Source organism: Culex pipiens, chromosome 3 (assembly GCF_016801865.2).
Source record: "Culex pipiens pallens isolate TS chromosome 3, TS_CPP_V2, whole genome shotgun sequence".
Lineage (NCBI taxonomy): Eukaryota > Metazoa > Arthropoda > Insecta > Diptera > Culicidae > Culex > Culex pipiens.
In genome coordinates, this window is record NC_068939.1 from 111080948 (window position 1) to 111097111 (window position 16164).

General features: G+C 35.8%; 1 protein-coding gene across 19 annotated transcripts in view; it reads left to right on the forward strand.

The window, feature by feature from the left end:
• The window catches only part of LOC120426310 (RIMS-binding protein 2), a 214501-nt gene extending 202301 nt beyond the window's left edge, over positions 1 to 12200 (forward strand). For 18 of the 19 annotated variants that reach the window (XM_052710801.1, XM_052710806.1, XM_052710805.1 and 15 more), the window contains one exon: positions 3000 to 12200. In XM_052710801.1, the coding sequence (XP_052566761.1) occupies positions 3000 to 3677 (678 nt within the window). In that variant the 3' untranslated portion in view covers positions 3678 to 12200. The remainder of the gene's footprint in view (positions 1 to 2999) is intronic. The other variant, XM_052710815.1, reaches the window with a different exon arrangement.
• The last annotated feature ends 3964 nt before the right edge of the window (positions 12201 to 16164 follow it).

Here is a 16164-nt window from a genome sequence, read left to right on the forward strand (position 1 = left end):
GCGTCTGCCAGATGTAAATTTACACATTATAAGAGGTAAAATTAAAGCTTTTTTCTGACATAAAAGATGTACCCCTTTTTAGATGTAATTTTACCATGTTTTTTTTACTGTGTGGCATTTTTCTCTAAAATTAAAAATTCTATCAAAATTTATAAACTTTTTCGATTGGGTGTATTTAAGAGGGGCTTCTAACGATGCTTTTGGCACAGGGTTGGAAATTTTAAACTGTTCCAGTTTTAAGGTATAAGATATGAAATAAAGGTAAATTTTGTACCAAAAATACATCCATTATTGTAGCCCGCCAATACCCAGTTTTGGCTAACTGCAAAAAACTGTCATGAAAATATCTTCAAAACATACTAATTTTACACCATGACACATAAAAAAAACAGTTTGTTAAATACATTTTAGAATGGAACCAATTTTCTGTGAAAAACTGCACATGTCGAATTTGTTTATGGGTCATACTGTAAAGTGTTTTTGACTATTTCAAAGTAATGCTTGCAAATTTGAAATGAAAGCTAGCAAGACACTTCCCTTTGTTGATTTTTCTGGTGATTTGATAAAAGAAAACAACAAAAGTGATGAAAATTGGTCAGCAACCTTAGTGCGCTGGGCAAGGTGCTGGGTATATTTCCTCTTATTTACCGATCTTAAAAAATGGGTTTGGTGATATGACTTGTTTAACAAGACTTTGGCAATGATTCTAAAAACGTCATATTTTTTAAATTGTAAAAAGTCCAAGTAGTTATGTCACAGACATAATTGGAATGACGTAGGACTAGGTAAAGTTATATTGTTAACATAGGAATTTCTATCTTAGTTTTTTAGGAATCAGCGAGAGACTTTACAGAATAATTCTCTCGCAAATAAGTGGCTCTAAAAAGAACCGATTGGTGACAACGATTAATCGTTTGTATAGTAAAACTTTTTTGGAAACGTATTAATTTAATAGAAAATTGTTAAATAAATTTAGAAACAAATGGTTACCACAATAGATAAAGTCATGGTCGCAACGGTCTCAACGCAACAACAAAAAACCAAGTGGTGGGAAAATTATGCCATCTTGATTTGTCTGAAAGAAGATATGAGCATTCAAATCCTATTTTTTGCCAGCAACCCAAGTTTTTTGGAATGGCACCCGGTACCTTAGAGTAGGGTACGTTATCCATTAGTGGACCCCTTTCCTATAGTGGACCCTCTGAAGGGTTTTTGATGAAAAATTCAATAAAATCCTAATTTCAAGCGTGTTTTTGTCTGCAAATCTTTTATTTGGCATGTTCAGCATCATTTAAAACAATGTTGGCTGACATTGAATTGTCCTTTTTGCCAAAATAAGTGTTATGAGTTCGACATCTGAAATCAGACATGGCCACTAGCATTTTCACAACAAAACAGCTTTTCTATTTTATGATTGAATTAACTATCCAATCATTTTTTGACTGGTTATTTAACTTCAGTAAGTCGAAATAATGTAAGTTTAAGGAACTATACTAAAATAAAGCGAAGAGCTGCTCATTTTCAAGCAAAAATTAGGGGGGTCCAATATAGGACAACGAAAATCCTAACTTTTCCAAAAGTGGACCCCTGTTAATTTAACCTTCAAAAATGAAGAAAACTGTGTATTTAAGCAAAAGTTTTTCTTAAACATACAATAAATGCTTGTTGTAATCAACCTAATTGCATATTTTTTCAATTATGAGTATAAATATAGCTGTTTTCATGTTAAAAGTATCAAAAATGCTGAAGCCGTAAGAATTCATAATTAATAAAAAACTATAGTTAATTTTACTTAACTGAAGCATCATTATTAAAGTTTGAAATGTTATTTTATAAGTATAAATCAATAACAAAATATTTTTTGAAAATAAACATGCATAGTTTTATCAGCAATCGTAAACAAATCTATTGTTTTGTTTCGGTCAACTATTTATGTAATTAATATGGAAAATGTGCATCAAAATTACTTGTTTTAATCATTTTAATGTTTACAGTTGTTTTTGAAACGTTTTCTTTGATCTTTTTTGGAAAAAATGTTTTTAAATGTCTGTTAGGTTTTTTGTTGTTTTAAGCAAAATTTGTTAACAAAACATATTTGTTTATGATGGAAAATCCATCTTTTATTCATTATATGTATCATAAGACCTCCACCATGCATCAAAACACCAAATATCGGTTAAATTTGGTATAAAAATAACAGTTTTCCTATAGTGGACCCGGGTCCACAATCGGATTATGGACCCGGGTCCACTATAGGAAAAGGGGGTCCATAACAGGCAAAAAAACTTTTTTTTTCAAATGGCTATTTTTCTGCTCAAAAACAAATTACTGATGAAACAAATAGTCAAAATTGTTCAAAAGACTTCAGATTTCATTGTTTTGAACAAAGGGTTATGAAAAAGTGCTTAAAATATTGAAAAATTGTGAAAAATGCACGTCGGTTCTACTAGGGGGTCCACTAATGGTTAAAATACCCTACGACGTATAAAAAACTTTAAACACGATATCAGGACTTTAAGTTATATTCTAAATTCAAGATTACTTTTTCAAAACAACCAATGCGGCATGGGTTTCCTATGTACATAGGATCTTTTGAAAAGTTAGCGAGATTTGAATATTTTCTAGATGGCACGCAAATTAAGCAGCTCGAGCCAAAACGCACGCACGTCTCTAAACTCCCCCGCGTACCCTCCCCCTTCTAGAGGTCCCTCGCAACACGTAGTGTCGTAATTTCCGTTCCGATTTTTTTTTTTGTTTGGTTCCTCTCAACTCTGAATACGATTTTCCAAAGTTACTTCTCCCGAGATTTGAGGACCAACCAACCTCTCCCCGCCCACCCTTGATCTCCCATATTTCCGTTCCGTTTCATTCGTTGACACGCGCGCACCCTTTTTTGATATGTATTCCTATTTTATACTTGACCTTTAGTTTAGAGTTACAAGTGGGCTTGGTGGGCCTGTTCGACAGTAGACTAATCGTAGCCAATGCGCTTTTTATAGGGGATGCAGGGGATAGGAGGGATGATCGGTCAAGGGATAGGGATCGGTGGTAATGTCGGCGGCATGGGTAACATGCAGCAGCAGACGCCACTGCAACAGCAACAGCAGCAACAACAGATGCGACAACAGCAGCAACAGCAACCGATGATGCAACAGCAACAGCCGATGATGATGCAACAACAACCGCACATGCAACAGCAGCAGCAGCAGCAGCAACAACCAACGACCACAGCCTCGTCCGGTGGTGTCTTTTCGACGGCGAGCAACCTCCTGTCGGGGGCCGCCGGTGCCGCAACGGGGGGTCTGTTCGGCAAGAAGCCGGCCGCACAGCAGCAACCCCAACAACAGCAACAACAACAGCCCGGCATGGGCGGTCAGATGAACAACCAGCAGCAGCAACAACAACCCCAACAACAGTCATCCGGTCCATTTAGTAGTTTAGGCATGAACATTGGCATGGGAGGTGGCCAGCAACAGCAACAGCAGCAACAACAACAGCAACAACACCAGCAGCAGCAGCAACCCGGGCAACAGGGTCAACCTGGCCAGCAGCAGCAGCAGCAGATGCCCGGCGGGGCAATAATGGGCAAGATCCAGGAGATGGCGGCACCCGGCGGTGACATCCTGTCCAAAGGCAAAGAGCTAATCTTTATGAAATTTGGTCTCGGTGGTAAATAACCCCAGGCATTTAGTTACGATTATCACTATTCGAGGGTGGAGGCTAGACTATACTGTACATTATTACTGCTATAAAGTTACACATTCCAAGATCCTAAGACGAAGACATAAAAACACACATACACTCACACACACGTACACAAACAATACGGGCAACAGTAGCGCGCAGCCAGGCGCACCTGTCCGCAAATGAAAGGAACAAATAATAGGTTAGTAAGACGAAGAAGTTGTTAAAACCAAAACAAAAACTGTTGTCGATAGCTTTTTGTTTATACACGCTAACGTTGACGTCTGGTGTACATAGCGGGAAGATATGACGATTATTTAGGGGTTCTACAAAGGTTACAAGAACAACAAACAAAAAACTAGTCAAGTAAAAGAAGAGACATGATCACACACATACACACACGCACACGTACGTATTTTCCGCGGCATTTCGGGACGAGAACGATTTAGGTTTAATCTCACCGAGAGAGTTATAAGAAAATGAAAACAAAAAAGTTCCGTTTCTCAAATTAGCATTTGTTTGTGTTACATTCTCGAGGGTGTAGTTGTGTAACTCTAGACAAAAGAACGTATATTTGAGCATTGTTGTTCAGTTTCTATTAAGTTTCGGTTTTGGTTTTTGGTGACCGATGGTTTTTGGTGAAACGATGGAGCTCTGTATAATTATACAATGTTATAGTTATATAAATTACCAGACGTAAAAGACAAGTTCTAACATTAAGATGAGTGATCAAAAACAAAGTGAATGAAAAGGTGATATTTACATTTAAAGCAAATCATTACCCATATCATTCCATATAAATATTATTATAAATATATCATATATATTTAAAGAAAACAACAAAAAAAAGATGAACAAAAAAGACATTCATGCTTCAAAGTGCTGTTCAAAAATTAGAGTTACATTTCACCGAGATCACACACACTCACTCACACACTTTTTCAACTACTCCCCCTCATAACTCTCATCATTACATGCTAGCAAATAAAGAAGAAGTTATTGAATTGAGTCGGCGCGCGTCTTTAGCACAACATAAAATATTAACAATAAATATCTTTGACTAATTAACAAAAAAAAAAAACAAACAAAACACTTAAAATAATCTTTACAGTTATCTTATTATTGACACCTTACTTAGATTATGAATCAAAGAGTAAAACAAATATCAACTAAAACAGTGTTATAATTTGTTACTATTTTTGTTCGTATATACAAAAAGTCGCTAAATTGTTGTATTGAAACAAGAACCTAATAAATCATAAAGGAAATAATGTAGCTAATGAAAAATTTAGTGTATTATACAGAAGAAAAGAAAAGAAAAAATCAGAAAGAAATTCAATTCAATGCTGAGTAGCTATTGACTTGACAACTACAACTAAGCATCGGATTTAAACAAACAAAACAAAAGAAAACAGTAGCGAATCGACTAGGCGAATAAAACAAAAACAACATTGGCATGTAAATATCGGAACCAGGTCGAACAAATTGAAGAGTGTAAAATCGAGCGCGCGAGTGCAGGCGAGTTGTGTTAGCCCGGAACTAGCTGAACACACACAACACACACACACACAGAAACACTTACACACGAACACAAGAAGAATAAAATTCCAGGTGAAATGTTAAGATGAAGAGAGGAAAAAACGACGACCACAAATGTTTACCCACCATTATTAAATTGAGAATATTTATAGTTAATAATCAATCTTTAAAATTAAACGACAAACAAAGGAAAATCAACAAAAAAAAACACAGCAAAATTAACCTATTTCGTGACAAGTCTAATCAAACTAAACCGCGAAAACGAAAACAAACAAAAAAAAACAGACAAAACCAACGTTGCAAAACCAAACCGTGAAACTCGCGAACAATCTTGATATAAAACAAAAAAAAAGCTTCGGGTTCCCCGGGGGCTACCAATCAAGTGACAGTCTGTAGAGAAACACTTAAGTTTTGGTTACAAATCTCTCCACAATGACACACAAACACACACACAATTACATCACAGGAAAACACGTGTGCACCGTTTCGCTAGAACGAGGTGAGGTAATTTCACAATCACACAAGATGGCTCAGTATTCGTAATGTGGCAATCGTAAGTATTTTCAACAAACAAATCTTTAAAATTTATTTTACTTTTCAATTGGTCGCATCTGCCTTCCCCTAAATTCAGCCCCTCCTCCCTGCAAAGTCGTTCGGAAACAAAACGTCATCCAAGACTGCGCCTGAATGCGGCTTCCCAAAAAAATCACGCGCGAGAATGTCCCCGCCCTCCCCTACTGAAAGCACAACCCTTCCCCCCTATCAAACTGCAACGATCTCTTGCTTTATGGTTTTAATTGGTAATCCCCACCTTCTGGTATATGTTCTATTCTAGGGCCCGGCGATTGTAGTGTGGCGTAGGGAAGCGCACGAAGTTAGGCACACACACACATACACACCAGAACATCACCACCAGAACAATACACAAAATTCATACCGCGGATTCACACTCTCACTTTCTAATCAATGCTGCCAATAGAAACAGTCACACACACATACGGTCACACCCGCGCACACATCGACATGAACGCTGTCTCGCATAGGATTTTTTTCTCAATTTCTTCCGCGAGCAAGAGGTACGCGACCTTATTTCAATTACTTACAAATAAAAACAAATTGCTATTATTATTACATCGTTGAGCAATGAGCAAATATGAAGATTTTCGATAACTCAAAAAAGTTCATACTGAACAATTCACTCAGAGCCTAAGGGCATCGATTTTGATAGAAAAAACTATCATTTGATGATTCTTGCATCAAAATATCAGAGGCTTTAGCGACCGTGTCACTATAGCTTGTGAGTTCTCAACTTTTATTTCGCGATTGCCAGCAAGAGCGTTCGCTTTCTATCACTCCTTCCTTATTTTCCTCGTTCACGCTCATTCGCCGAAGATTCGTTTGGTTTCTCAGAAAACCGCAATGAAAGAACGCGCAAATTTTGTTTTATGGCGGCTTTTGTGGCTACGGTCTGTTGAGGGGCGATGATTTTGAATGTGGGAATGAGAGCGAAAAAGAGAATGTCACACGGGATTGTGTAATCATGAAATAGAGACCGGCATTTTTTTTTTTTTTTTTGCTGAGAATTTCAAGACGGAAAGAAGGGCAGTGAAAGTTGGACGATGAGATTTCGGCATAATAGTTGTAGTCACCACTAATGACATTTGACATGTAAGAGTCCCTGGTGGGACCTGGTCGCCTGAATAGAAAATAGATTGTGAGTTACTCGTCTAAATTCTTGTAAATTTTTGGTATTTACATTTAAAAAAATGTTAGAGAGCATCTTGAGAAGCATAGGAACTTTCAATGATAAATAATCTGTTTTTTTACAATTATACATGACAGAGTACTTCGTTAACCTTCTCTTCGCCAACCTGAAATTGATGTTCTGCTTTCGTTCGTTCACACACAAACGAATGAGCGCAACGCAAAGTCACTCACACAGTCATTTGACTCTCACTACCTCTCACACGCGCAGTGTTCGTTCGTTAGAAATCTACCGAAATTCAGATCATTTGACTGCATAGAAATGATTGCTGTCACCACGCAGTACCACACAAGCAAGAAAGAGAAAAAAGAAAAAGAAAAAAGATCAAGATCACGTCGCGCGGCTGCTAGAGTGTCGAGCTAGGCTTTCGTTCGATTCAACTTCGTGTGCGTTCACCGAACTGTCTCTTTGTAATGACGACCATAGGGGGATGGCGTCGCTATTTTTAGACCACGTTTTCCACTTTTTCTCATCGAAACCGACTACTTTATCGACTTCATTTTGCTGGGCGAGATAGGACGCCGTCTATTTTTAGACGATGACTCAGCACTTTTCCACTCTTGCACCTAAAAAACCAGATGGCAGCACGATGTAACGCCACGTCCCTATGACAGGCGGGCTTAGACAGCTAAAGATCTGAGGATATATCGTCCCGCCCGTGTGGATCAATCGGACAGCACAATCCGGAGGTCGACGGTTCGAATCCCGGGGCGGGCGCTCTAAAATTCTTTGTGTAAATATGGGTATTCGGCGCCGTCGCTCCGTGCCATACTTTCATACACTTAGGAGCCCAGGGCGGCGAAGTCCTTGTAGATAAAAAGGAAGACACTAGTGGTTGGTACTAGCAATGGTGGCCGACAGCTATAAAGTCAACTTCGATATGAGATTTTGTTTAGTTTATGTTTGTTTTTTCTTAGTTAAAAAGGTAAACATAAATAAATTTGAAATTACAGTATTTTTTGTATGGTAAAAAATAGACTTGAAAATAAATTAATTTATTAAAAAAAAATCATTTTGGACATGATATTAAACGTTGTTTTTTTATTTTTTTCTCAGTACCAGGGATGGAATAATTGTAAAATATTCATTTTTGATTGAGGACTTTCTTCACCCACGAAAGAGGAGGCGAAAAACGCAAAAGAAAATAATCGCTTCCGAAATTCTCGAAGAATTTTAGTTAGGTGGAGATTGTTTGTTAATCTCCTCCTTTGCTACATTTTAAACAACATAATTCATTTTTTTTTTTTTGCACACATAGCCCATCTACAAAAAGTGACAGGTAATTTTTCGAAGTGCGCCGAAAAATCAAGACGATGATTTTTTGAGATTCCTTTGATCAATATTTCGTGCGCGAGAGAGGAGAGCCATGATGCTTCCGATTTTTTCTCTTGATGAGCGTCAAAAGATTTTCAAAAGATTGATTCTACCATCGCTGCTCAGCACATCTGAGCAAACAATCGTTTTAAGGTGGTAAATGGTGTCTTTCACTTTTGGGGCAATAATTGTCAATGATGGTTCTGATTTCAGGGTCCAGAAATAGTATAAACAACACCAAGTAAAACTTTTTGATTGAAACATTCTGAATCAAGATTTGAATGTTTTTTTCTAAAACAAACATGGCCGCCAAATGGCCGATCGGGAATGATGCCTTTCAGAACCTTAAAATAATTTCACTTTCCATCGCTCTTTAACGTCAAACAATATATTTTATTACATTGAGCATGGGTTTCCCATATACATAAGACCTTTTGAAAAAGTAAGTGAGAAATATAATATTCTGTATCTTCCTTGTAATTTGCTCAACGCTGTCATAATCATAATTCATTCCAAACTCTAAACAAAAACGTCACTTAAGCTCATTCCAAGCACCAGTTACACAACAGAACAGTTTAAAACGAATAACCGGTGATTTTTACCAAACCGGGAGACAAACCTCTCCCAGCAATAGCCCGATCGAATACGTAGAACTGAAATTTGGGAACCAATGAAACGGAATTAATCGGTATTATTTATTTAAGGAGAAACGAACCCGGCAAGAATCGCTTGCCGAACAGTATACAAGATTGAGAGAATGAAACAAAAAATCACACTCGACACCATGGCAACACCCCCTCCCAAAAGCAGACAATGAACAGCAGAGACACAAACCTCCTCCCTTACAATTAACCGTAGCAGTTAGTCGCATATAGTTGTACAGCCTGTATACCTGTTAACCTGTTTCAACTCTTTCTAACCGGCAAGACCGTCGTTCGAACGTGACATAGACTCTCACATTTGGGTTGGGTTTTAGAGTATTTTTTGTCAGTTTTGATTTTCTCACAAAAGTTCTCTACGAAATCTGTCGTTACTTTTCACAGAACACTCTTTCTCTATAGGAAAAAAAAGAAAGCAAACAAGAAAGGAAATCTAATATTTGTACTTCACCTCAAACTTTTTACAGACTTTTTCAAACCCTACTACTAACGATTCACACACACAACACAACACACATACAAACAGAGAGTAACACACGTACACGATGCATCAAATACAACAGGAAAACTAACATCCCTATCAAACTCACACACACACAAACGCAATGTCTGTTAACAAAAGTAAAACTATCAACTAAGAGAAGCCAGCATTTGAGCAAACAAACAAGAAAATACACGAAAACATGCGGTTTTCAAAGAAAGAAGAAAAAATACTGAGGAGCAGCAAGAAAGGGAACGCGCGCGCGCAGTGTAGCAAAAATATAAATAAATGAATATTTATTGTTATATTTAAAGAAAGTAAAAAAAAGAGAAATAAAATTGAAATAATAAAATTCAGTTCGGTGCCTTCTGAATGTTTGACGCGTGGAATTTACTTTTCCGTACCCGTTTTTACCTTTCATGTCCTCGCTTTTGGAGTAAATAAAAAAATCGTTGATTTTCTTGTTTAATGGAAAACCACTTTTCCCGACATTTTCCTACCAACTTGCAACGAGTTTTTCCCCTCCCCCTCAAACCGTATATTGTGATTCGTGTCTTTTTCTCAAAACCGCTTCTGCCTATACGTGGAACTCCGTGTTTTTTCCGTACAGTTTATACGTTTTTGACCGTCCTAAAACATCCCCCAGAAACTTAACCTTTTGAAGAACGAAAAAAAAACATGTTACTGTCGCGACACAAACACACTGTTGTTGGATTCGATTCCGCTTGTCTTATTATTGTTTGTTTTCTTGAGCAAGAACAGGAGTTACAACAAAAGAAAAAACAAAAAAAAGAACCGTCGTCGTGTTACAAAAGCAAGATCTTAGCTAAGTCGTATTAAAATTTAACAAAAAGTTTAAAAAACTAAAAAGAAATCTTCTGCAAAGGGTAACTGCTTGGAAACAGGTGTGAGAAGCAAAGTTGAAGGAAATGTGTGTGAAAATGTAAAGAAGTTACAATAAGCAAAATTCACGCAGCGCAAAACGGTGTAAAAAGATCGCGACAACTAGTGGAGGTGGAGGAGACGCGTAGTACTTTGTACATTAATTGAGAAAAAAAGAAGAAAAAACCGTAGATATACAATTAAGAAAATATGAGCAAATAACAAATACGATACTATTCCAAACAAATGCGCTTTTCATGCTTTTTTGTACATAAATTACGACGGAAACTTCTTCATTTTCTATTTTCAGATAAGCTGAGATAGCTATTATCAAACAAAAGAAATGCAAAAAACAAGCTAAAAGCTATGACTATCTTTATACACAGAACCAAGACAAAACCCATGTTATACAACAAGAAAGAACGAAAAAAAAAGTCACAAAAAACCGTTTAAATTTTGAATTACGCAATAACGCCTCGAAACGCTTTTCTCTTTAAGGAAAAACAATGCCCTCGGCACGAAGGGCTTAAGAAAACCATCTCAGATGAACTAATTCCACAAACCACAACTTTCGATTTGGCTGAACAACTCTCTTTCTCTATCTTTCTTCACACTTCACACGTGTTATTTTCTCTTTTTCTCTTATATCTCGAACGGTGTAAGCTCTGTCCAAAGACAACAACAACAACAACAATATGCTGTATCCATCTGTATAGAACAAATCTAAAAAAAAGTGGAGAACAAATACAATAATTAATTATAATGATCAAACAAAAGAAGAAGAAAAAAACTAAACGGCAGCCAAATTCAACCTTTCATCTCTCAATAATTAGTTTAGAAAAGGAATGAAACTGAGACAAAAACATAGTTTAGCAAGCCTACAAAGACACTCACACAGACACACTGACACAAAAATACACACACACACCTACACTAGAAAGTGGCATAATTGTTAAATATTGCATACTTTAATTATTTGAGAACCCAAGAAAAAAGTTGTCACGAAACAAGGTAATGTAGTGTTCACCGAACAAACGATGTCGGTGCGGAGAACAAAAAGAAAAAAAAACATCAATAAAGCGAAAAAGAAAACCGAAAAAATACCAAAAAACAAAAATAAATTTCGTCTCAATCGTTTCCTTACTTTCTTTTGCAGCTTCACTGTTTCATACGAAAAATAAAAAAAAAACGACAAACACACACATATCATGTAAAACGGTTCGTTCGTTCGCAATGGTCAAGAACTAAACACACAAAATCACCCCCCACACACACACCCACACAAACGTCAGTTTCATTTTGCAGCTTGCAGAGTCCATTCCACCCCACCCAAACCCCCCTTTTTCGAACCCTTTCTCTATCTCGTTCCAATGGCGTTACAAACATGTGTGCGTCCGCCCTTAATTCTGTGTGCAGAGCGAGGCTTGGTTGTCTTCTTCTTCTTCTAAGGGCTGGCAGCGGTTTTTCTTGTTGGGGTGTTCAAGCAAAAAAAAACAAAACAGTGAAAAGCGTAGCAAACAAAAAAAAAACGTGCTAGCCGAGAATTATTTGCGCGAAAACACACACAAACAATCACACACACAGACAGACAGACTGCAACAGCAAAGGATGTCATGCAAAACGAAAAAAAAGTATAAAGAACACAAGCACACACACTCACTGGTGGTAAACAGAACCAGAAACAACAGAGCAGAATAAACAACAGCAACAACTACAACAAAGAAAAACAACAATAAAACAGGCGGAAACTGACAGAGAAAGAAAGAAAAAAACAACAACAACAACACATCTTTGTAACGGTTATAAATTAAGAGAAAACATTACAAGCAGAGAAATACAATAAAATCGTGAATGTAAATGAAAACCAAAAAAAACATCATGACCTCCTCACTGAAGGGGTCAGTTCGTTTTCATTGCGTTCCAAAGCACATATCACCGCACTACAACAGTAAACTGGCGAAACTTTCAGAATACCTACTACAAAACAGTACTCCTTTCAGACTGTTACATGAGGAAAACCACAGTGGAAAACTCTTCAGAACACTTTCAGATGCCACCGGACATGATCACCAGGGTGAAATAACAAAATCGTTTTTCCAGCACAACAATTGTTCAGTTCCTTTTGGGATTCTAAACAACTCCTCAATGTTTGGGATCGATTGGTCACCGCTTTGCGCAAAGCGATTCTCTGTATTGGAATTCACATGAAGATTTTTTTTAACTGGATTCATTTTTGGTTGCTCTGAAAGCTACTCTAGAACTTTCCCGAAGTGAGTATGGTACTAACTTGCTCCTGGGTCTTCCCATACAAAATTGAATCGCTTTGCGCAAAGTGCAAACTTTCCCAATCGTACACACTTTGGGATGTTGTTAAGGAATTCAAAAACAACCGGAAAAAAATTGGACAGCATTTTTTCCATATAACCCTAATGGGCTAATGGTCACATGAAATTACATAATTTGAAAATTATATGAAGTACCAGGCGTCTCCATTAAATCTGAAGTTCAGTTTGTTTGTATAAATTAACATAAAATAATGGATCCCCTTTCCTATAGTGGACCCTCTGAAGGATTTTTGATGAAAAATTCAATAAAATCACAATTCCAAGCGTGTTGTTGTCTACAAATCTTTTATTTGGCATGTTCAGCATCATTTAAAACAATGTTGACTGACATTGAATTGTCCTTTTCACCAAAATAAGTGTTTTGAGTTCGACATCTAAAATCAGCCATGGCCACTAGTATTTTCACAACAAAACTGCATTTATATTTTACGATTGAATTAACTATCCAATCATTTTTTTTACTGATTATTTAACTTCAGCAAGTCGAAATAATGTAAGTTTAAGGAACTTTACTAAATCAAGCGAAGAACTGCTCATTTTCGAGCAAAAATTAATTTAACCTTCAAAAATGAATAAAACTGTGTATTTAAGCAAAAGTTTCTCTTAAACATACAATAAATGCTTGTTGTTATCAACCTAAACACATATTTTTTCAATTATGAGTATAAATATTGCTGTTTTCATGTTAATTGTACCAAAAATGCTGAAGCCGTAAGAATTTATAATTAATCAAAACTATAGTAAATTGTACTTAACTGAAGTATTTTAATTGCAGTTTGAAATGATATTTTATAATTAGAGCAATTCTCTACCAAAACCGGAAATGGATTTTATTTGTATTTTTTGATTTGGCTCAAACTTTGTGGGGACCTTCCCTATGACCAAATAAGCTATTTTGTGTGATTGGCTCATCCATACAAGTCTCCATACAATTTTGGCTGCTGTCCATACAAAAATGGTATGTAAATATTCCAACAGCTGTGAATTTTCTGATCAATTTGGTGTCTTCGGCAAAGTTGTAGGTATTGTTGAGGACTTTTGAGAAAAAAATAGGTACACGAAAAAAAACATTTGCAGATTTTTTTATCAACTTTTTTTTCACTAAAACTCAATTTCCCAAAATACGTATTTTTTGATTTTCGAGATTTTTTGATATGTTTTAGGGGACAAAAATCCGCAACTTTTGAGCCATAGAAAAACATGGTCAAAAAATCTGCCGCCGAGTTATAAATTTTTGAAAAAATAGTGATTTTTGGAAAAAATCGAAGTTTCATGCAAAAACAAGTTTGACATTATTTTTTAATGCAAAATTGAATTTGCAATCGAAAAGTACTTTACAATTTTTTTGATAAAGGGCTCCGTTTTCAAGATATAGCCACCGAAAGTTTGATTTTAGCGAAATATTTGCAGTTTTTCAATTTTTAAAAATAGTGACCATAAAATATTTTTTTTGAAAAGTTCAGAAAATTTGCTATAAAATTGTCTAAGAGACATTGAAGATTGGACCTCGGGTTGCTGAGATAGAGCCGCTTTAAGAAAAAGAAACACGAAAATTGAAGTTTTCTAAATCTCACCAAAACAACCCACCATTTTCTAATGACCATATCTCAGCAACTAATGGTCCGATTTTCATTGTTAATACATGAAAAATTCGTTAAAGGAGAATGGGCAAATTTGTATGGGAGCTGGTCCAAGGATGTACACGAACGGGACCAACTTTTTTCGAAAGATCTCGCCGAGACATGAAAAAAAGTCTTCTGGACCAACTCTCTAAACCCCGGGGTTCAAAAGTTACAAGTTGTTGAAGTTTGAGCATTTTGGGTAAAAATGTACAAAAAATCGTATTTTTGCTATTTCTAAAATCATTTATAAAATCTCCATTTTATTATGGATTTTGCTCATCTTGACTTCATTCGACGCGTATCAGCAGAAACTATGAGTTCTAATATGTCTTAGCATGATTGAAACATGATTTCTCTTGTTTTTATCCGTTTGAACCGTTTGTGCAAAAAGCATCCTATAGAAACAAGTCGAAACTTCAAGGTTTTGAAACCGGATCCGAACCAAACTGCTTCAGTGAGTATGGAAGGCTTCAGTGCAATGTTGTAACAACTTATTGGGATGGTCTGAGTCATCCGAGAACTCCTTGGAGTTAAGACCGGTGAGTCTACCGCCGTAACAAGCAAGATGTCGGCGGTTTTTGACCACTGATCATACCCGCATGTGTGGATCAATCGGACCGCGCACTGAACTGACAACGGAAAATACCCCGATAGCTTCAGTGAGTGTGGTAGACTACTTTGCTAATATGTAGGGTTAGTGAAATTTCACGATTTCGCGGACAGCGTGAAATCCGCGAAATTAGTCTTTTTCCGCGAAATTAGTCTTTTTCCGCGAAATCCCGTGAAATTTTATGTTTGTGTGAAACTGTAACGATTTATCTCAAAATATTTTATTATACTTAAATAGGAATAAACATAATTTTAAGAACTACTGTAGAATTGAGCGAGCGAATACCCTTGTTCAATTACTAATACAGGGTTAGTGAATTTCGATGAATTTATAAAAAATTTCAAATCATTTTCAATATTTCATCCATAAAGACTATTTCTGTAAATTTTATAAGTTTTCAATTGAAAAGCTTAATATGAACCATTTGAAGAATTGTTTAGATTTTTCAGTTTTTTAGAAACAAACAAAATATAGTAATATTTTTTCGCTTTAGTAAAATTTTACTACAATTTTATTTAAAATGTAAAATTTCATAAAAAAAATTAGAAGAAATAAGCTTTGTTTTATCCAAAATTATAGGAAGAGTACTTTTTAATTTTTGAAAGCATTTCAGATTTTTTTTCGAAGCCCTGTTTAATTTTAACGATATTTGATTATTTTGGTGGATAATTCCCGTGAAAGTTCAATATGCCACCTGTTATTTGTTTTCTGTTATCATTTACAAATTATATTTTTTTGCCTATTGATGTTAAATTTAGTTTTTGAAGAGAGAGATGAAATCCTTAAAAATTATTTTGAATGGGCTGAATGTCGCAGAAAATTCAAACTATTTTACTCATTTTGGCTGGACAAGATTGTTGAATCTTGCTGTGATATGAAATTCAATAAACTGTAAACTGATAAAACAGAAGCAAATCAGCGAAAACGTTTTTGCTTTATTAGTCGAATATTAAAAAAGTAGTTCATTAAATGACATTTTGTTTTAAAATATAAATAAAGCTCATCTATTGACCAGGTGGAAATATTTTTGAAAATTACTAAATTTTTTTTGTGTCAGGTTCAAATTTAGTGAAGATTTATTTAGTTTATTGAATGAAGTATAAATATTAATTTCTGTGATTAAAACAAAAGATTTTCAGAGTTATTTTAGCATTTTTCACGTTCCGCGAAATTTGCGTGAAATTTAGTGTTTTGAAATTGAGGTCCCCGTGAAATTAGCTATTTTCGAGCGTGAAAAATCACTAAGCCTACTAATATGTTAGG